The 21,999-nt window shown below is 37.0% G+C and overlaps 1 protein-coding gene across 1 annotated transcript in view; it reads right to left on the reverse strand.

Moving 5' to 3' along the window:
- Positions 1–21,999, reverse strand: part of Crlf3 (cytokine receptor like factor 3) — a 39,164-nt gene that overhangs the window by 3,320 nt on the left and 13,845 nt on the right. The window contains exons 2-6 of the mRNA XM_015501164.2: positions 19,958–20,165; positions 16,892–16,979; positions 15,588–15,765; positions 11,394–11,616; positions 9,753–9,885 (exon numbers count right to left, since the gene is read on the reverse strand). Of these exons, the coding sequence (XP_015356650.1) occupies positions 9,753–9,885; positions 11,394–11,616; positions 15,588–15,765; positions 16,892–16,979; positions 19,958–20,165 (830 nt within the window). The remainder of the gene's footprint in view (positions 1–9,752; positions 9,886–11,393; positions 11,617–15,587; positions 15,766–16,891; positions 16,980–19,957; positions 20,166–21,999) is intronic.

Raw genomic sequence — 21,999 nt, forward strand, 5'->3', positions numbered from 1 at the left:
ATATTACAAATAAATAATAAGAATCAATTAACTAACATTCACACACTCACTCTCTCTCTCTCTCTCTCTCTCTCTCTCTCTCTATATATTATATATATATATATAGTTTTTTTTTTTTTTTGTTTTTTGTTTTTAAAAGAAGAGCAATTTCATTGCTGGCCATGGTGGAACAAACCTGTAAGCATAACTACTCAGGAGGCTGAAGCAGGACTGAAAGTTCAAGACCGGCTTGTATAAAATAAAACAGGCTGGGGATATGGCTCAGTGGTAGAATGCTTGCCTAGAATGAATGAAGTCCTGGATTCCATCCCCAATACGGCAAAAAGAAAAAAAGAAAAAGCAATTTCATCACAATTGCTCTTTTCTAAATAATAATAACAATTGAGAACTTACTATATTCTAAGCACTGTTTTAAATATTTTTAGAGTCATGCACTGCATAAGGATGTTTTGACCGATGGTAGAATACACATAAAATGATGGTTCCTTAAGATTATAGCGGAGCTGAAAAGTTCTGGTCATCTAGTAGTTTACCATATCTTTTCTATGATTAGGTACACAAATATTTACCATTGCATTATGACTGCCTACAATATGAAGTACGGTAACATACTGTACAAATCTGTAGCCTGGGATACACATAGGTTACTCATAAAGCCTAGGTGTGTAGTAAGTCACATCATCTGGGTTTGTGTAAGTATGCTCCATGATGTTTGTACCATGAGGAAATACTCTAATGATGTATTTTCCAGAATGTGTCCTTGTCATTCATGGATGGAATCTTTCCCAATTCTCATAACAACCTATGAAGTTGGTGTTATTTTAATCTTAACAAATATGTCCCTTCTCCAAGCCAGTGCAGCTCAGTGCTGGGCAAGAACGCCCCAGTTTCTGTTACAGCTTCCAGGAAGGAGAAGAGCAGAGCATACTGCAGGACTTATACTTTCAGACCAAAACATATTAACAATGCAGAATAGTATGGTACTGTCATAAAGACAAGACATCTATGTTAAAAGAACAGAACAGAGAGCCCCCAAATAAACCCATAAGTCTACAGTCAAATGATTGTTGACAAAAGTGTCAGGACTATCCAATGGGGAAAAGACAAATGGTGCTGGGAAAACAGGATGTTTATATGCAAAAGAATCATGTTGGACTTTTATCTTTCACCATACACAAAAACTAAGTAAAATGGATTAAAGACCTAAATATAAGACTTATAAATATAAAACTCCTAGAAGTAAACTTGGAAAGGCCTTAGAACTCCGGCATTGGCAATGATTTCTCAGACATAACCCTCAAAGCAGAGGCAAGAATGGACAAGGATTGGAACAAACTAAAAAACTTCTGCACAGCAGAGGAAACCATCCAGAGAGTGAAAAGGCCCCTATGGAATGAGTCATTTTTCTTTCTTTTTTTGGTGTGAGGCTTTTTCACACATGCTAAGTATGTGCTCTACCATTGTGGCACATCCCCAGTCCAGAAATTGGAGAAAATATTTGCAAACCATACATCTGATAAGGGGTTAATAGCCAAAATATATAGAAGAACCCCAACTGGGGCTGGGGTTGTGGCTCAGCGGTAGAGAGCTCGCCTAGCACAGGCGGGACCTGGGTTCGATCCTCAGCACCACATAAAAATAAAGGCATTGTGTTGTGTTCATCAACAACTTAAATGTTAAAAAGAGTTACCAAAAAAAAAAAAAAAAAGATCCCTCAGTATTTTTTTTTTTTTCAAAGAGAGAGAGAGAGAGAGGAGAGAGAGAGAGAATTTCAACATTTATTTTTCAGTTTTCGGCAGACACAACACCTTTGTTTGTATGTGGTGCTGAGGATCGAACCCAAGCCGCACGCATGCCAGGTGAGCGCGCTACAGCTTGAGCCACATCTCCAGCCAAGATCCCTCAGTATTACATCAGATCTTTATCATGGCTGATATAAAAAAAATTTACAAAATCTAGAGCTGGCTTGATGCAGCCTCCTGAGTAACTGAGATTATAGGTATACACCACCACACATGGCATTTTTTTTTTTTGCCACAATTAAAAGATGAGAGATATTTTATTTTTAATATTCTGGGAAATTATTTTGAGATGAAATCTAGAACAAAAATCATCTCAAAAAAGTCTAGTATTTGAAGATATGTTCCAGAATTTAGCAATTATCAATAAGTTGAGAAAAGGACAGATAATCCACAAGAAAAATAGGGAAATTACAGAATCAGACAATTCACCAACATGAAAACCTATATGGCCAATAAATTCCAACCTCATTAGAACTTAGGGAAGATAAAAAAATACAGTGAGAGATCATTTCCCATTTATAAGACAGACAAAACTTTATGACACAGGACCACACTAAATTCTAGAAGAAACAAACATAAAGAAACAGGATCTCCCATATACCACGACTGGAATATAAACCAAGATGGCTGCTGGGGAAAGCCACCTGACAATACCTCATCAAGCAGAAAGGACTGATGATGCACACACACAATGACACAGTAATTTCATTTCTGTGTATTTTATCTAGAAAAATTCTAATAGGAATACAAGGAGACTTGTACAAGGATATTCACTACAGCACTGGAGTGTTGTTTATAATAGTATAACCCCAAATGTCCCAAAACCCATCAGTAAGGAAATGGAAAAAATATATACAGCAAGTTAAAAAAAAATAAATTAGCTCAGTTTGGTCTTAATCTCAAAACATAACTTTGGGAAGAGAAGCTACAGAATGATAAGATTACTTACTGTAATACTGTCTTAGTCTGTCTTGTATTGCTAAACAGAATACCAAGTCTGGGTAATTTATAAAGACAAGAAATTTATTTGCCACAGTTCCCAAGGCCAAAAGTACAACACCCAAGTACCAGCATCTGATGGCAAGAGCTTGGTACATCCCATAGCAGAAAGCAGTAGGGCAAAAGAGCACAGAAAGAGAGAGTGGGCCAAACTTGCTCTATCAAAACCCACTCCTGAGGAGCTGTGGCTGTGGCTCAGTGGTAGCGCACTTGCCTGGCATGAGTGAGGCACTGGGTTCAATTCTCAGCACCACATACAAATAAATAAATAAAATAAAGGTCTATCACAAACTAAAAAATATATTAAAAAAAAAAAAAAAAAAACCCACTCCTGGGGATGTGGTTCAAGCGGTAACGCGCTCGCCTGGCATGCCTGCATCCCGGGTTCGATCCTCAGTACCACATACAAACAAAGATGTTGTGTCCGCCGAAAACTAAAAAATAAATATTCTCTCTCTCTCTCTCTCTCTTTAAAAAAAAAAAAAAAAACAAAAAAACCACTCCTGTAGCTGAGCTTGGTGGGACACACCTAGAATCCCAGTGGCTCAGGAGGCTGAGGCAGGAGGATCAAGAGTTCAAAGCCAGCCTCAGCAAAAGTGAGACAATAAGCAACTCATGAGACCCTGCCTCTAAATAAAATATAAAATAGGACTGGGGATGTGGCTCAGTGGTCGAGTGCCCCTGAGTTCAATCCCTGGTTCCTCCTCCCCTCCACTCTTGTGACATGAATCCACTAGTGCAGACAGAGCCCTCATGAGCTAATTGCCCCTACAAGGTCCCACCTCTCAATGTTCCCCTTGTACTGGGGATTATGTTTATTTTTTTATTTTTATTTAAAAATATTAGTTGTAAATGCAAACAATATCTTTCTTTTATTTATTTTATTTTAGTGTGGTCCTCACATGTGCTAGGCAAGCGCTTTACCACTGAACTACAAACCCAGCTCTGGGGATTAGGTTTCTAACACCTGAAATTTGGGAGACACATTCAAAGCATAGCAAATACTGTTTAAATAATAATAATTTTTAAAAACCCCAAATCCTAAATGATTTTAAGAAATATCGCAGTAATGGAGTACAGCCCTTTGAACAGAATAAGCAACCATGAGATTATACTGATATAAATGCATACAGAAGAAAAAACTCTCACAGTGTAAAGTAATGTAGAAGAAATAATAGAATCGGAAAAACCACTAACAACTACCAAAGTAATAACCAATTCAGGAAAGAATCAGTAACAGACAGTAGTCCTGTACCTGTAATCCCAGCAATTTGGGAGGTTGAGGCAGAAGGATCACAAGTTGAAGTCCAGCTGAGCAACTTAGTGAAACCCTGTCTCAAAATAAAAAGGCTGGGGAGCCTGGGACCATGGTGCACACTGTAATCCCAGTGGCTTGCGAGGCTGAGGCAGGACGATTGTGAGTTCAAAGCCAGGCTCAGCAATTTAGCGAGGCCCGAAGCAATTTAGCAAAATCCTGTCTGTGGATATAGCTCAGCTTTTGGATTCCATTCCTACTACCACAAATAAGTAACTAATAGTAAAATACAACACTTATGGCAACTTTGAAAAAAAAAATATATAATATATATATATTTGATCCCAGGGATTGAACCCAGTGGCACATCACATCCCCAGCCCATTTTATATTTTCTACTTTGAGACAGGGTCTCCTTAGGTTGCTTAAGGCCTCACTAAATTGCTGAGGATTGCCTTGAAATCATGATCCTCTTACCTCAACCTCCTGAGCCTCTGGGATTATAAGCATGTGCCACCATGCTCAACACTGAAAAATTATATATATTTTAAGAGATCTATTCTTTTGAGAAAACAGGAAAATGATCAGTGATAATATTTATTAATATCATTAACATTATTAATGTCATTAACATTATTATAGTAAATCAGTAAACTCTAGATTATGATTTCCAACCTATTTTAATGAACCTGTGTCAATTTCATTTAAAATATTCCCAGAATTAAAAACTTGGGACTTATTGACTTAATAGCACCAGTAACATGTCAAACTAACATCAAATGGTTCCTGATATGATGCTGAGAAGAATGTGACATCATTTCTATAATACTTCTGCCAAAGATCCATGACTGGGTTTAATCCTTAGGAAATACTCCCCAAGTTGGAGAACACTATATAAAATAACTAGCTTACACTCTTCAGAGAGTCAAAACAAAAACAGAAAAACTATTCCAGATTAAAAGAGACTATCAAGACATGATACATGATGCAAGACTTTTTCTATAAAGAATGTTAACTGAAACAACTAAATCTGTAGGGTCTAAAGATTAGATAATAGTATTATAACTATTAATTTTCTGATTATGATAATCTTTGGTTTTATTCTAAAATAAACATTAAGATATTTAAACCCAGAGCCTTGTGCGTGCTAAGCAAGCACTCTACCAATTAGGGGACATCCCCAGCAGTATTGAGTGACATCCCTAGCCCTTTCTATATTATTTTTGAGAAGGTCTGGTTAAGTTGCCCAGGTTGGCTTCAAAATCTGCAATCCTCCTTCCACAGCCTCTAGAGTACCTGGGTGTGCACCACTGTGCCCAGCTAGGACCTAAATTTTATCCCTAATTTGTTATTTCTCTAAAAAATAAATACTCATGAATCCTGGATAAATAATAGTGTATATTTGTTATAGTATTGCATAATGAAGAATTTGGCTGGTTTATGTCCTGGTTCCTGGGAAGAATTTTCCTTGAGACAGGAGTGTGTTTGCTATTCATGGTGGACCTCTCACACTGGACAGCTTACGTTAATAAAGTGACTCAAGGTGGGTCTCTGGATAGTTTACTGCTAACAAGATGACTTCGGATGGAAACTGCCACAAAGACCAACCTTTGAACCACATGATATCAACTCAACCTGTGGGGAGGGGAGGGAATGTGAACTGCAAACTATGATTCTGTCAACTTACATAACAAAATCCTGACACAAATTTCAGATACCAGAGCTAGAGGCAGTGGCACAGGCCTGTAATTCCAACCATCTAGAAAGCTGAGGCAGGAGTATCACAAGTTCAAGGCCAGTCCTCAGCAACTCAGTGAGCCCTAAGCAACTTAGCAAGACTCTGGTCTAAAAATAAAAAATAAAAAGGGCTAAGGACATGGCTCAATGGTAGAGTGCCCACCGAGTTCAATCCCCAGTGCCAGAAGAATAAAAATAAAATAAAAAGGGCTGAGGACATGACTCAATGGTAGAGTACCCCTGGGTTCAATGCAGGAGGTAAAACCTTCAATAAGGTTTGGGGGTGTAGCTCAGTGGTAGAGTGCTTGCCCAGTACATGTGAGGCCCTGATTTCAATTCCTAGCACCACATACAAAAATAACCTGACAAATAATTAATTTAAAAAATCAATTTATGTAAAAGTTTGTTGGAATTCATCTATTTCATAGAGTAGGATAGAAGTTCTAGATAATAATCTTTCTCAAAGGTAAAATGGTTTAAAAAGAACAAGGTCCAAAAAGGGAGAAATTTCAAAGGCATCAAAACAGCTAGCTAAGGCTGGGGTTGTGGCTCAGTTGTAGAGCACTTGCCTAGCATGTGTAAGGCTCTAGGTTCGAGTCTTAGCACCACATATAAATAAATAAAATAAAAGTACAATGACAATTAAAAAAAACCAGCTAGCTAATTTACTCCTATTAATCTGCACTTTGGCTAATTTTAGATTTAAATAGCAAGGTATCATTAATATCCAATCTCAAGCTTCCTTCTTCCTAGAGTGAACACCTAGAACAAAGATTTTAAAAATTTAGCTATATGGCTAATAAACTTGTGAAAAATGATTAACTTCATAGTAAATTTAAGAAATAACAAAATGAGAATTTTATTTTGTCTATCAGTTACAGATTGAGGAAAAAATATCAATACTTAATGCTGCTAAACGAATCAGTGACATTAGGACAATCACATACTGCAGGAATGCGACAAGTAAGTCTGACAATCCCAAGGAAGAGGTATTAAATGATATGTCAACAAATATGTCCTTGTTAAACTGGGAAAAAAAAAAAAAAACTTGTTAAGAAAAAGGAAGAGAGAAGGATGCCTTGTCAATTCATGGCAAAGGATTTTTTTTTAATTTTTTATTTTTAGTTGTCAATGGACTTTATTTATTTATATGTGGTGCTAAGAATCGAACCCAGTGCCTCACACATGCTAGGCAAGTGCTCTACCACTGAGCCACAACCCCAGTCTGTGGCAAAGGATTTTTGATACAGAAATACATTCCTTGCTACACTAACTATAAAATAGGATTTATTGTCTCTTAAAATATTGACCAAGAACTTTGAATGACAATGATGTGTCAATGTAGGTTTCTCAGTTGTGACAGATGTACTACTCTTGTGGGAAATACTGTTAATAGAGGAAGCTATGCATATATGGGGGCAGAGGGCACTTCATGAGAATTCTCTGTACCTTTCTCTTAGTTGTTGTGAACCTAAAAATACTCTAAAAAAATAAAATATATTTTATAAAAAGAAATGGATAATTTGAAGGATTATCCATATCTATTATAGAAATTGAAAATCTTCCAACAGATAAACTCTAGGATGACAAATTCATTGGTAAATTCTGGTAAACATGTAAGGATGAAATAATACCAATTCTATACAAATACTTTCAGAAAGCAAAAGAGGAAATACTTCCTAAATTTCTTTGAGGTTGGCCATTACTTTGGTAATAAAACTAGTTTACAAAGGCATAAGAAAAAACACAAATACACCTCTTGTGAAGACCCAAAAATCCTCAATAAAATATTAAAAACCAAATCAGATATATATTTAAAAGATAATGCATGATAAATGGGGCTTCTCTTGAGAATGAGAATTTAAAGCTTGAGGATACAACAGTTGAAAATCTAACACTGTATGAAGGAAAAAACAATCTTTTCTTATATGCTCCTCCTCAGTACAGCACAGAACACTTCCCTGACCATGTGTGGGCTGTTCTGTTTCCCCCACCCCATAGCAAGCAATTCTCCAACTCCCTGGACACCAGCTGGATATTCTATAATTCAACTCAATTCTGACACTCCACCTAGAGACAGCATCAGATCCCACAAGGCTGCCCCCATTTCAGGTACCAATCATAAATCTGAGCTTCACATGCTGCCGACTAACTTGGTATAAACTAGGAGTTCCCATGACCTCCTCCTCCTCTATATTTTGATAGAATGGTCCTAGAACTCAGAGAAACAATGTTCACCAGTTTATAAAGAACAGAGATGAGCAGACAAAGAGATACATAGGGTAAGGGATGAAGGAGGGCACAGAGATGGCACACTCCCTCTAGGTACAATGCCCTTCCAGCAGTTCATTGTGTACAGCAATCTGAAAGCTCATCAAACCTTGTGACTCAACAGTTTCTACAGAGTTTACTCTCCAGCACTGCCTACCCCATGCCCTTTCCTGGATGTTGGTAGGTGGGGCTGAAAAAATCCCAACCCTCTCATTATTTGCTCCTTCTTGTAACTAACTCTACCACGAGGAACCTCATTTTACAGAGAAGCATCTGCGTGGTTTGTGTACGCTGATATTTGTCTCTCTCAGAGACTTGTTCTCATAGATTGACAAAGCAAAAAAATCCTTGGCCTCTGATTTTTTTTTTCAGTTGTAGATGGACACAATACCTTTATTTTATTTATTTATTTTTATGTGGTACTGAGGATCAAACCCAGCACCTCACACGTGCTAGACAAGTGCTCTACTACTGAGCCACAATCCCAGCCCTGGCCTCTGAATTTTTAAGAATGATTTTTTTTTAATATATATTTTTTTTTAGTTGTAGGTGAACACAATATCTTAACTTCATTTTTATGTGGTGCTGAGGATGGAACCCAGGGCCTCACATGTGCTAGGCAAGCACTCTACCACTGAGCCACAACCCCAGGCCTTAAGAATGATTTTTAAGCCAGGTGGGGAGGTGCTTGTCTATAATCCCAGCAATTTGGAAGGCTGAAGCAGGAGGACCCTAATTTTGAGGCCAGCCTCGGTAAAACCCTGTCTCAAAATAAATAATAAAGGGCTGGGGTTGGGGCTCAGTGGTAGGTGGACGCAATACCTTTATTTTATTTATTTATTTAAAAATAAATTTATTTAAAAATAAATAAATAAAATAAAGGTATTGCGTCCATCTATAACTTTTTTAAAAAAAACCCAACACTTTAAAAATAAATAAATAAAAACTAAATCTGGGTATATAGCTCAGTGGTACAGTGACCTTTGGTTCAATTCCCAGTACCAAAGGTGGGGGAGGGGTAGGTGGTGGAGAGACTTATGAGGTATTATTTCTTTGTTTTTTCTTTTGGTGGTGCTGGGGATTGAACCCAGGGCCTTGCACATGCGAGGCAAATACTCTACCAACTGAGCTATATCTCCAGCCCTCATGTTGAGGTTTTTGGTTGTTTTTTTTTTTTTTTTTTAAATATTTATTTTTAAGTTTTAGGTGGACACAATATCTTTATTTTACATTTATGCGGTGCTGAGGATCCCCAGTGCCTCATGTATGCTAGGCGAGCGCTCTACCATGGAGCCACAACCCCAACCCCTCATGTTGAGTTTTTACACACATTTTTATACACATATTAGTTAATCTTCATAATACTTCATGAATACAGATGAGAAAACTGACACAGAAATAAAGAACCCTCCCCAAAGTAACACTGCCTATGAATGACAAATAAATTCAGGATATTTTTAATTTAAAGCTCATACATGTTCTGTGTACTTTGATATGTTACTTAAGTTATGACAGATATTTTATCATTTTAAAAAAATATGTTTTAGACAGGATCTAGCTATGCTGCTCAGGCTGGTCTCAAATTCATAGTCTCAAGCAATCTTCTTATCCCAGCCTCCCAAGTAGCTGGGACTACAGATGGACGCCACTGTGCCCAGATTATGACAGATATATTCATATCCACTTGCCTGAATGTTAATGTCTGCCCACAAATATAGGTTGGAGCGCTGGAGTAGAGAACACCTGAGGATTCAGAATCATTCCGGAGTGCTATATTTCTTCGACTGCTCAGACTGTATCCCTCAAAGCCAGTTGTCCACTCTTTTTAAAAGCAAAGATATTGAAAATTATTAGACTCCTATTCAAGGATAACTTCAATACAGACACATTAAAAATGACTACTTATAGAGGTCATGGCCAAATTTACTAAGATAAAGGGTTTCAGTTATGGGGTATCATGGTACTCTTACAAATTACAGAAAGATTTTAGTACATTCCTACACAATTTTGGTACAGCATCAATTAAGTGTTATCTCCTAGCTAATAAAAATCACGTTTTAAATCTGGTGTGATAGCACACTCCTGCAATCCCAGCAACTTGGAACACTGAGGCAGAAGGATTGCAAGCTCAAAGCCAGCCTCAGCAACTTAGCAGGACCCTGTCTCAAACTAAAAAATAAAAATGACTGGGGATGTAGTACTGGGTTCAATCCCCAGTACAAAAAAAAAAAAAAAATCATGGTTAAAGTCTAACTGTTCGAGTTTATTCCAACCTGACTAATTAATAGGGCCTGGGAGTGTAGCTCAATGGTAGAGTACACGGTTAGCATGAGCAAGGCCCTGGGTTCAATGCCCAGCACCACATTAAAGAAAGAACACTGCCAGGCATAGTAGCACCTGCCTATAATCCCAGCTACTTGGGAGGCCGAGGCAGGAGGCGTGCATTCATCAAGGCCAGCCTGGACAATTTAGCAAGACCCTATGTCAAAACAAAATGAAAAGGGCTGGGGTATAACTCAGTGGTTGAGCACTTGCCTAGTATGGGTGAGGCCCTGGGTTCAATCCCCAGTACTAGGGGAAAAAGAAGAAGAAGAAGAAAAAAAAAACTACCTAATTAATAAATGAGTAGATGGCTAGGTGTGTGGCACATGCCTGTGGTTCCAGCTACTCAGGCAGATGAGGCAGGATGACTGGTAAAGCCCAGGAGTTCAAGGCCAGTCTGGGCAATATAGTAAACCCTGTCTTTTATCAAAAAAAGAAAAAAAAAAAGGAGAAAAAAGAATATGTCTTTAGAAATAGTAATAGAGAAGAGAGACCAATTTCAAATCTTAAGACTTAAGAAATTGCCTCTGCCCAGATATTTATTGAAGGTTTGAAAAACTTTGTGTCCTATGCAATATATTCAATCTTTGATTTTAGGTGATGCTAAGAATATGTCTAGCATTATTTTTGAAATCCCTCGATAAGAACAGATAAAAACAAAATTTATATGAAGGAACTGTAATTTGAGTACAAGATGTTTCATGTTCTTCTCATCATTTCAGGATTTATCTTTAGAAAAAAGGTTGTCAGATGTGATGGACATCATTATCCAAAGTACATGTATGAAGACATGAATTGGTATGAACATACTTTATATACAGAGATATGAAAAGTTATGTTCTATATGTGTAATAAGAATTGTGATGCATTCTGCTGTCATGTATTTCAAAAATAAAAGCATTAAAAAAAAAAGAAAAGAAAAAAGGTTGTCAGTAGGTAGCCCTTAGCACAGAATGTAACTGTTTCTATATGCAGTTAAGCCTTAGGGGTGAGACGGCATCGCATACCATGAGGCACCAATGTAGAATGACCTATTTGGGGGACACTCCACGGGCTCCACTCCTGTCGGCCGTCTCCTCGGGCGCAGACTCTGAACTGATAATCAACATTGGGGTCTATGTGCAATACTATGAATTCAGTTTCAGAACCTACATAAACATCTTCAAAATGATTTGAAGAGCATTTACGGAACTGAAGCCTGTAATCTTGGGCTGTGAAGTCGTCATCCACCTAAAAAGAAAGGTTTTATGTTAGGTAAAAACCAGGAAATGAATGGGGACATTCTGGATCAAGCATACAGACCCATAGGTTGGATATGGGCTATTCTAGGGAAGACCACAGGAAATATGTCATCACTAGTTCCTTTCTTTTCTTTATTGACTGAAGTGTTTATCATACTTACCAGACTGATATTTTTAAAAATCTGATTCCTTGAAGAAATAGCATGTTTTTCTAAATAATAATGCCTTAGTAAAACATTCAGAATTCAGGAATAATTCTGAAAGATCTATACATCACTCATATAATAAAGAATTAATACTTACAATGTATAATCCTAAAAATAAATAGGAGACAAGATACTCCATAGAAAAAAATAGGCAAAAGATATAAGTAAGTTAGATTAAAAAATACAAATCGCCAAGAGCCAGGCATGGTGGCACATGTCTATAATCCCAGCAGCTTGAGAGGCAGAGGCAGGAGGATTGCAGGTTTCGAAGCTGGCTTCAGCAACTTAGCAGGGCTGTAAGTAATCTACTGAGAACTTGTCTCTAAATAAAAAATGAAAAGTGCTGGGGCAGCTGGGGCTGTAGCTCAGTGACAGAGTGCTTGCCAAGCACATGTGAGGCACTGGGTTCAATCCTTAGCACCACATAAAAATAATAAAGGCATGCTGTCCATCTACAACTACAAAAAAAAAAAAAATTTTTTTTTTTTAAGTGCTGGGGATGTGGTTCAGTGGTTAAGTGCTCTTGGTTCAATTCCAATGTTCCCCCCAACCAAAAAAAAAAAAAAAAAGAAATATAAATCGCAATTCAGGCATAGTGGCTCATGCCTATAGTCCCAGCAGCTCTGAAGCTAAGGTAGAAAGATTGCAAGTTCAAGGACAGCCTCAGCAATTTAGCAAGTCCTTAATCCTTAATCAACTTAACAAGACCCTGTCTCAAAATGAAAAGTAAAAGGGCTAGGGAAGTAGCTCAATGATAAAGTGCCCCTGGACTCAATCCCCGATACCAAAAAAAAAAAAAGAGAGAGAGAGAAGAAAAGAAGACGTAGAAGTAAATGTAAATAGCCAAAAGAAAAGAAAAATATTCAAACCAATTCATAATATGGAAATGTAATGTAAAAACCATAATTAATACCATTTTGGCAAAAATAAAAAATCTGACAATACCAAGCACTGGTGAAGATGTTGAAGAACACTTTCTCATACAACGATGGAAGGCTAAACTCATGCAATCATTTTTTAAAAAGACCGGTACTACCTAACAGCATATAAATCCAATACTTTTAAGATCTCATCATTTTACAGCTAGGTACACACCAGAAAAAAACCTTATGCCTTTGTGCAAGGAAACATGAATAAGAATGCTTATAGCAAAAAAACAGAAACTGGAAATAACCCTACATAGAGTGACCAGCAAAATAATAAAAATAAAATAAGATTCCTCAGGGTTTCTTTGTTTTGTTGGTGATGGTGGTGGTGGTAGAGAATATGAGCAATAATAGAATTCTTTTGTACCAACAAAAGCATCTCTACTTCTTTCTTTCATACTAAGACTCTTAAAAAAAGGAAAAAAAAAAAAAAGGTTGGGGTTGTGGCTCAGCAGTAGAGCACTTGCCTAGCATATGTGAGGCACTGGGTTCTATCCTTAACACCATATAAAACTAACTAAATAAAATAAAGGTATTGTGTCCATCTACAGCTAAAAAACTTTTTAAAAACATCCATTTAAGGGGCTGGGATTGTGGCTCAGCGGTAGAGCACTTGCCAAGCGTGCTCGGGGCCCTGGGTTCGATCCTCAGCACCACATAAAAATAAATGAATGGAATAAAGGTATTGTGTCCAATTACAACTAAACAAATAAATATATATAAAAAAATCCATTTAAGAAAATACCTTCCAAAAGCTAAGCATTCCCCTCTGAATGATGTATTTCTTCACAGTTAACATATTATATACTATAGCTAATTTTGATGTTGTTTGTATTTAAAATATGATTAAATCAAACACACAACATGACTTAATATGCAAAATTCTGGGCAATGCTGAGAGTTTAAGGAACACACCTATAATCTCAGCAACTAGGGAGGCTAAGGCAGGAGAACTGAAAGTTCAAAACCAGCTTAGGCAATGTAGTGAGGCCCTAGGTAACTTGGAGAACCTGTTTCAAAAATAAATAAAATAAAAAAGGCTGGGGACATGCCTTAGTGGTTAATCATTCAATCCCCAGTACCAAAAAAATCTTATTTCGGGGGCTGGGGTTATGGCTCAGGGGTAGAGCGCTCGCCTAGCATGAGCAAGGCCCTGGGTTCGATCCTCAGCACCATATAAAAATAAAATAAAGATATTGTTTCCAACTACAATTAAAAATATATATATATATACATATATATATATATATTTTTTTTTTTTTTTAAAAGAAGTATTATCTCTTCAAAAAAAATCTTATTTCTTTTTTTCTTTTCTTGTTTTTTTTTTCGGGGGGGCGGTACTTGGGATTGAACTCAGGGCACTTAACCACTGAGCCACATCCCCAGCTCTATTTTGTATTTTTTATTTAGAGACAAGGTTTCACTGAGTTGCTTGGCACTTTCCTTTTGCTGAGGCTGGCTTTGAACTCTAGATCCTCCTGCCTTCAGCCTCCCGAGCTACTGGGTGGAGTGCACCACAGAGCCCAATGAGAAATCCTATTTCAAAGGTTATTAGTTCAATGCTGAACAAAAAAATTAAGATAGTCAAATTCACTGTCTTCTTCTGGCTTTTCTAATAAATAGAAAAGGAAGAAATTCTCAATTCACTGAGAGTTAAGTCCGCAGAAATGTATGTTAAGAAACAATGTTGGGGGCTGGGGTTGTGGCTCAGTGGTACAACGTTTGCCTAGCAGGTGTGAGACACTGGGTTTGATCCTCAGCACCACATTAAAAAAAAAAAAAAGAGGGCTGAGGTTGTGGTTCAGAAGTAGAGCTATTAAAAACAGAATAAAAATAAAGGTATCATGTCCATATACAAGTAAAAAATATTTAAAAAAAAGAAACAATATTGGCTGGCACGGTGGCACACACCTGTAATCCCAGCAGCTCAGGAGGCTGAGGCAGGAGGATCAGAATTCAAAGCCAGCTTCAGCAACTTAGTGAGGCCCTAAACAACTCAGCAAGATCCTGCCTCTAAATAAAATGTAAACAAAAGGGCTGGAGATGTGGCTTGGTGGTTAAGACCCCTGGGTTCTGGGCTGGGGATGTGGCTCAAGCGGTAGCGCGCTTGCCTGGCATGCGTCCAGCCTGGGTTCGATCCTCAGCACCACATACAAACAAAGATGTTGTGTCCGTCGAAAACTAAAAAATAAATATTAAAAAAATTCTCTCTCTCTCTTTCTCTCCCACTCTCTCTTAAAAAACAAAAAACAAAACAAAAAAAAAAAACACCCGAGTTCAATCCCTGCTATCAAAAAACAAATACAAAACAAAACAAAAAACCCCACAATGTTGGCAGTAGCATGAATCAGACATAACCTTCCTTTGTTGATATAAGAACATACCATCATGTGCATCCACAAGAATGGAATCCTAATTAGAATAAATTATACTCCATGTATATATAATATGTCAAAATATACTATACTGTCATATATATCTAAAAAGAACAAACAAAACACAATGTTGGAATAGATTTTTCAAAGTATCTTCAAGGGGCTGGTAATGGAGCCCAAGGGCAGAGCATTTGCCTAGCATGCATAAAGCCCTGGGTTCCATCCCTAATAACACACATAGACACACACAAAAGTACCTTCAAAACTATTTATTTCAAACTGTAGAATCACCCTCTTTTATGTTCACAGTGACTTCATCTTAATTGTAAAGCAAAAGGGACTTTTGTTTGGAAAGATAAGAAAATATTTAAAGGTAGTTTAATGAAAGAACTTTAGTGTCCCCAATCTTAAACCTATAATGTTGAGGCCACTTCTATTTCCTGAATTACATACCTTACACCATCGTACTATGATGCCTCCAGGTTTCTCTATTAGTTCTTCTATCTGCACTGGTGGGCGAGATGCTACTGTTCCATGCTTAAAAATGTGATCTTTCACTATGTTAAGAATTGAATCATCCAACTGAGCAGATAAACAAGGCACATCAACCAGTAAAGGCACTTCTGGTAAGCTGAGGAAACAAAGCTCATGTGTTTATGAGGCTTTTAACTTAAATTAAAACTAGAATAAAGTTAAAGATATAAAGAATATTTTAGATTAGCAACATTCTAGAAGGGTCCTGAAGTCCTAAGTAAATAATTCTTGTGACAGTGGGGGAAGGCCTTTCATCTTCATAAAGATTACATAACAGGGCTGGGATGTAGCTCAGAGGCAAAGCATCTGGTTGCATTCATAAAGCCCTGAGTTCAACCCCCAGTTCCAAAAAAAAAAAAAAAAAAAAAAGATTACATAACAATTGTCTTCTCAAATAAACAGGGGCAAAAACTGGTAGGATCACAACTGTCAATTTTATACCAAAAGATCTGCTTTACTAAAATATGTTTCAATTTCAATGATATATTCAGAATCCTGTCCCCAACAGAGTTCATGCTAATTTTCTCTGAATTATTCCAACTTTAGTGTATATGCTGCCTAAAGCAAACACAACAATTCTCTTCTCCACTGAAATTGAAAAAAAAATCTATAGTATTATGATGCCAAAGATTTATAATCACGACTATTTGATGCTAATACTACTGATAATGAGTAATGACACTTTGAAAACTATATTCTCTATCCCCCTTAATCAGGGGGCAAAAGAAGACATAGTTTAAATGTTTAAAAGTCAGTCTAGCTAGGCACAGTGGTGCACACCTGTAATCCTAGCTGCTTGGGAGACTGAGGCAGGAGGATCGTGAGTTCAAAGCCAGCCTCAGCAAAAACAAGGTGCTAAGCAACTCCATGAGACCTGTCTCTGAATAAAATACAAAATAGGGCTGGGGATGTGGCTCAGTGGTTGAGTGCCCCTGAGTTCAATCCCTGGTACCTCCCCCACCCCCAAAATTAGTAAATCCAGCTGAGCATAGTACCATACATCTGTAATCCCAGCTACTAGAGAAGTTAAGACAGGAGGATGGCAAGTTCAAAGCCAGTCTGGCCAAATTTAGTGAGAACGTGTCTCAAATTTTTAAAAATGAAAAATGTCTGAAGTGGTAGTTCCAGTTGTAGAGAACTTGCTTGGCATGTGTAAGGCCTTTAAAATAATCCTCAATGCCACAAAAAGAAAAAAAAAGTCAAAAAGTCAAAAACTCTTTTACCTGTCCAACTGAATGTGTGAGGCCTTTTTGGTAAAGCTCCAAAGTTTCTCATTCTGTTCTTCTATGCCACCAAGAATGGCGATCTCACCTACAATCAAGAGAAAGAACTATTACAGTGAAAAATGGTCACACAACTAGTATAATCTACACAACCAGCATCTACCTGGGTTTCCAGTTTTCTTGCAAAAAACTCCTAAGTGACACCATAGTCAAATTCCTAATATGTAAAAGTAGAAACTATTTAAGAAGTGCTTTATTAGTAAGCCCAAGAAGGGAAAACGGCAACATTTTGGCAGAGCTTAGTGATTCTGCTCTAAAAAAGCAAAATTGGTTTGACAATCAATTTTACACAAAGCAGCAGGCTCAGGAACTTCTATCCACCTCTCCTAGAGAAGCTTAGCAGATCAGAAATCACACAACAGAACAACAAAAAAGAAATGCTATGGGGCTGGGGTTATAGCTCAGTGGAAGAGTGCTTGCCTAGCATGTGTGAGGCACTGGGTTCAATCCTCAGCACCACGTTTAAATAAATAAAATAAAGGTCCATCAACAATGAAAAAATATTAAAAATAAAGAAAAAGAAAAAGCTATGTAGAGGGTAAGAAAATTATGGTTCCACAGCTGAAGGACACTGCCAGAATGTTTTTCCATTTGAAAGTACCCTGGAATTACTTGAGTTCTTTGAGACCATCTGACCTCCTTGACCAAAAGAAAAACAGAGATATTGCATACTGCCTCAAAATCCTCAAAATTCCATAAATAAGAGTTTATCCCTTGGGAGAAAGAGTCAAGAAAGAGTCTGAAGTGAAAAATATTTTTTTAATATTTATTTTTTAGTTGTAGTTGGACAAAATACCTTTATTTTTTTATTTTTATGTGGTGCTGAGGATTGAACCCAGGGTCTCTCAAGTGCTAGGAAATCACTGTACCACTGAGCCACAACCCCAGCCCATGAAAAATATTTCTGCAGAATTAAAAAAAATTCAAGTGTCAAATGCTACAACAAACATGTCATGTGCCTCAAAGGACTTTTTCTAAAACGAAAACATTTCTTAGTTTTCAGGGCAATGGGTGCACAACCCTGACCTGTGCTGACCTGTTTCTGGGTTTGTTTCCAAATGCAAAACCTCTGGGAAAAGACAGCCTGTGTTCCTGCTGAAAAGAATTTTCTCAAAGGCACTGTTAAGGTCAGTGAAAAATAAACACTTCCCATTGAAGAAAAGAGAAAACTATTATTAGCATGTAAAGATAACAGTAGTGCCACATTCTAAGTGGGACAAAAGCGATTAACTTTTAGTTCCAAGCTTATGAGCTATCTAGACTTTTTATCTTATGCCACTCATAGCGCTCACTCTGTGAAAGAGTTTAGTCTCCTTCAGAGGCTTCTTTATCCCAACTGTCCTTTAAATGCTGGCATCCCTTAATGTTGTACCCTCTGTCACTTATTTTTCTCATGATATGATGATTTTACTTATTCCCACATATTCAGATTTGATCTGTATGCAATCAACACCACATTGACATCTCTAGCATGATCTCTCTCCTAAGCATTATACCCACATTTTCATGTTAAGTACCTCAAATTCACTTCAAACCAAATGCCTAGGGGCTGGGGTTGTGGCTCACTGGTAGAGTGCTCGCCTAGCATGTGCAAGGCCCTGGGTTCAATCCTGAGCACCACATAAAAATAAATGAACAAAATAAAGGTATTGTGTACAACCAGAGAAATGAAAAGTTGTGCTCCATTTGTGTACAGTGAAACAAAATGCATTCTGCTGTNNNNAAAATAAAAAAAAAAAAAAAAAAAAATGCCTAAAAGACTAAGACCCTCCCCTCATCCTTTAGCACCACCACTCACCCAATCATCCAAAACTAGGTTGGCTTTCCCCTTTTCCTCTCTATCTATATCTCGGTAATCACCAAAAATCAATAGCTGCTGATTGATAATCTCAGTTCTACCTCAAAACCAAACCAAAACAAAAACCTCTTTAAAAGCAGCCTTGTCTCATCTTCACTTGACAATCTTTCCATTTTTCTCTGGACAACTGTAACTTTCTAATCAGTCTTTTCTACCTCCAGTCTCACCACCTATCATTGAATCTCCAGACTGTAGACAGTGTTATTTAAAAAAATACTTCAATAAATCCTTGAATATGCCGTTCACTCCACTCCACACATTACTTCCACTTGGAATCATGGTTACCCTCTGTTTTTTCTTGTCTACTTGATGACTTTCTTCCAGCCTCTGTGGAACTCCTCCTGCAAAAATCTACCCTCTACTTTTCCAGAGAGACTGAAGCATTCCTCCTCCATGTTCCAGTGAGTTCTTCCATCTCTCTAGGCATGTATATCTCTCCCACTGGGCTGTGAACCCCAAAGAACATTTAATGTACCTGACAAAGAGCTGGGCAGGGTGGCACACACCTGTAATCCATCTGAGTCAGGAAGCTGAGGCAGAAGTCTCACAAGTTAAAGGCTAAGCTTCAGCAACTTAGTGAGACCTTCTCTCAAAATAAAAATTAAAAAAGAACTGGGGCTGAAGGTTCAATCCCCAGGTTTTTTTTTAAAAAGAAAAGAAAGGAAACACTTGACAAAGACCTATGTTGAAGGCAGGGAAGTCAACATGAAGGAAAGAAGACAAGAGGACAAGATCTGGGCATGACTTAAAAATACTGGCTGAAGACAGAAATATAACAACTCAATTTCATGAGTCAACATCAATCATATTTAAACTTAAATTAGCCCTTTTAATTTAGATTTAAATTCTATGATCCTTGAAAAATATTTGAACAGATTCAAAATAACCTTAAAATTGTGTTAAAAATGAAACAGATATTATTACCATAGAACTATTTGAGACAAATCATTCACTCCTTCTTGTTTCAAATACCTCAATTACATGTACCCTGGAATGCCCACAGTATATCTTTAATCCTATATTATAAGCTGTCAAGGTAGAAACATCCCAAGCACCACACAGATGACAAGAAGCCTTCTGGTATCCTAAGAAATCAGCCAAACATCAATCTCAATGAACCATATTTAATAGGCTTCCTGGACTCTCACCTTCTCGAACTAAGTCCTCTGCAGTGTTAACTCCATGTTCGATGAGCTTTTGGCAGTCATCTAGTGGTTTAATGGTCTCCTGTTCAATGGTGTCTACCTCTTGCAAAAGGGTCACCAATCGTTCATCGAGTAGCTTCCCAAGAGTTCCTTTTAAATCATTAAAATGCTGTTTGAGGACATCCCTTGTCTGTGATGCACTGTCTTTGATCTGAAAAAGAAAAATTCAAAATCTGAATTTCTAGAAAAAGTTTAATTATATAAAGTTACCATATAACTATCATCTTCTATTCTTTAAAATTTTTTGTTAAAAATATATATGCTTAAGGTAGAAAGTGTAATGTTCTAATATACATAATGTAGTCAACTAATATTACAATTAAGCTAATTAATATATCCATATTGTCACATGGTTACCTTTTTGTATGTGGTGAGAACACTTAAGGTATCTCTTAGCAATTTTCAAATGTATAATACAGTATCATTAACTATAATCCCCATCCTGTACATTAGATCTGTAGAAACTATCATATATAATTGAAATTTTGTACCCTTTGACCAATATCTTACTATCCCTTTCTACCCCATCCCTGGTAACCATTCTATTTTAGGCATTTGGGTTTTTTGGTTACCGCATATAAGTAAAATCATGTAGTATTTTTTTTTAAACATATCTGGCTTATTTCACTCGACAACATTTTCTTCTTTTAAAAGGCTGAATAATATTCTATCATACACACACACACACACACACACACACACACACACACTTTCCATTATTCCTAAACTAAACATAATTCATTTGTGCAAACTTGCAGAATTGCATAAAATTGAGTCACATCAGAAAGAATTCAATTTCTTGGTTCCATTATTCACAAACTATGTCAATTTGGTTAAGTTAATTAAGTACTCCATGCCTCAAATTTCTTATTTGTCAAATGAATATAATAACAATAACTTCATGGAGTTGCTATGAAGATTAAAATAATCTATGTATTGCATTTCATAAAATAACTAGCACATTATGGTTCTCAATAAATAAATGTTAGGAATTATTATTTACCCAATGTAGTTTTGGGGAACAGCACACTTCAGTACAAAAATTAATTATTAGGAGATTAAAATTCAACTTAATAGAAGCAACAAAATAGTATGTTAGGAAGTCATAACATACACACACAAATCACCTCATGAATAAAATGTACTTGCTATGCTAAAAGAAAACTAAGATTTATAGTCCACAGGACTATAAATTATAGTCCAAAGTAGCCTAATTGGGACAATGACTTAATCCTTCTTGAGTTATGAGAGGTTTATAGACTCTCTTCCCAGAAAAAATGAATAATCTATGCCCTAAAAAAATGAATAATCTATGCCCTAAAAAAATATTCAATTTAAGTTTACAAATTCTTCAGACCCAAATCATGGCTTGCCAGAGTAGTAATTATAAAACTTTCTTTGCATGTAGGCTGCTTCTTATAATTCAAATTGCCGGGTTCCATCTCAAACCAGAAGCTTAGAGGAAGAGCTACAGGAGTGTATAGATGGAGTTCTCATTTTTCACAAGCATACCTGAGATTCTGCTGGCCACACTTTAAGAAACACTGCCCTAAGTCCACAATGCTGAGAGTTAGAACCCCAGTTTGAGAAGATATGACAGAAAATTTGTTACATCTCATGCATATTTTGAAAACAAACAGGTTGGCCAGGCATGGTACACACACCAATAATCCAGGCTATTCAGGAGGTAGGAGGATTGCAAGTTCAAAGCCAGCCTCATACTTTAGTGAGGCTCTAAGCAACTTAGCAAGACCCTGTCTCAAAATGAAAAATAAAGGGGCTGGGGTTGTGGCTCAGTGGTAGAGCACTTGCCTCGCAAGTGTGAGGCACTAGTTTGATCCTAGCACCACATAAAAACAAATAAAGGCATTGAGTCTATACACAATTTTTTAAAAAAATGAAAAATAAAAGGGCTGACGATGAGGCTCAGTGGTTAAGTGCCCCTGGGGTCAATCCTCAGTATTAAAAAAAAAAAAAAAAAAAAA

This window comes from Marmota marmota, unplaced genomic scaffold, assembly GCF_001458135.2.
Source record: "Marmota marmota marmota unplaced genomic scaffold, marMar, whole genome shotgun sequence".
In the NCBI taxonomy this organism is placed as follows: domain Eukaryota; kingdom Metazoa; phylum Chordata; class Mammalia; order Rodentia; family Sciuridae; genus Marmota; species Marmota marmota.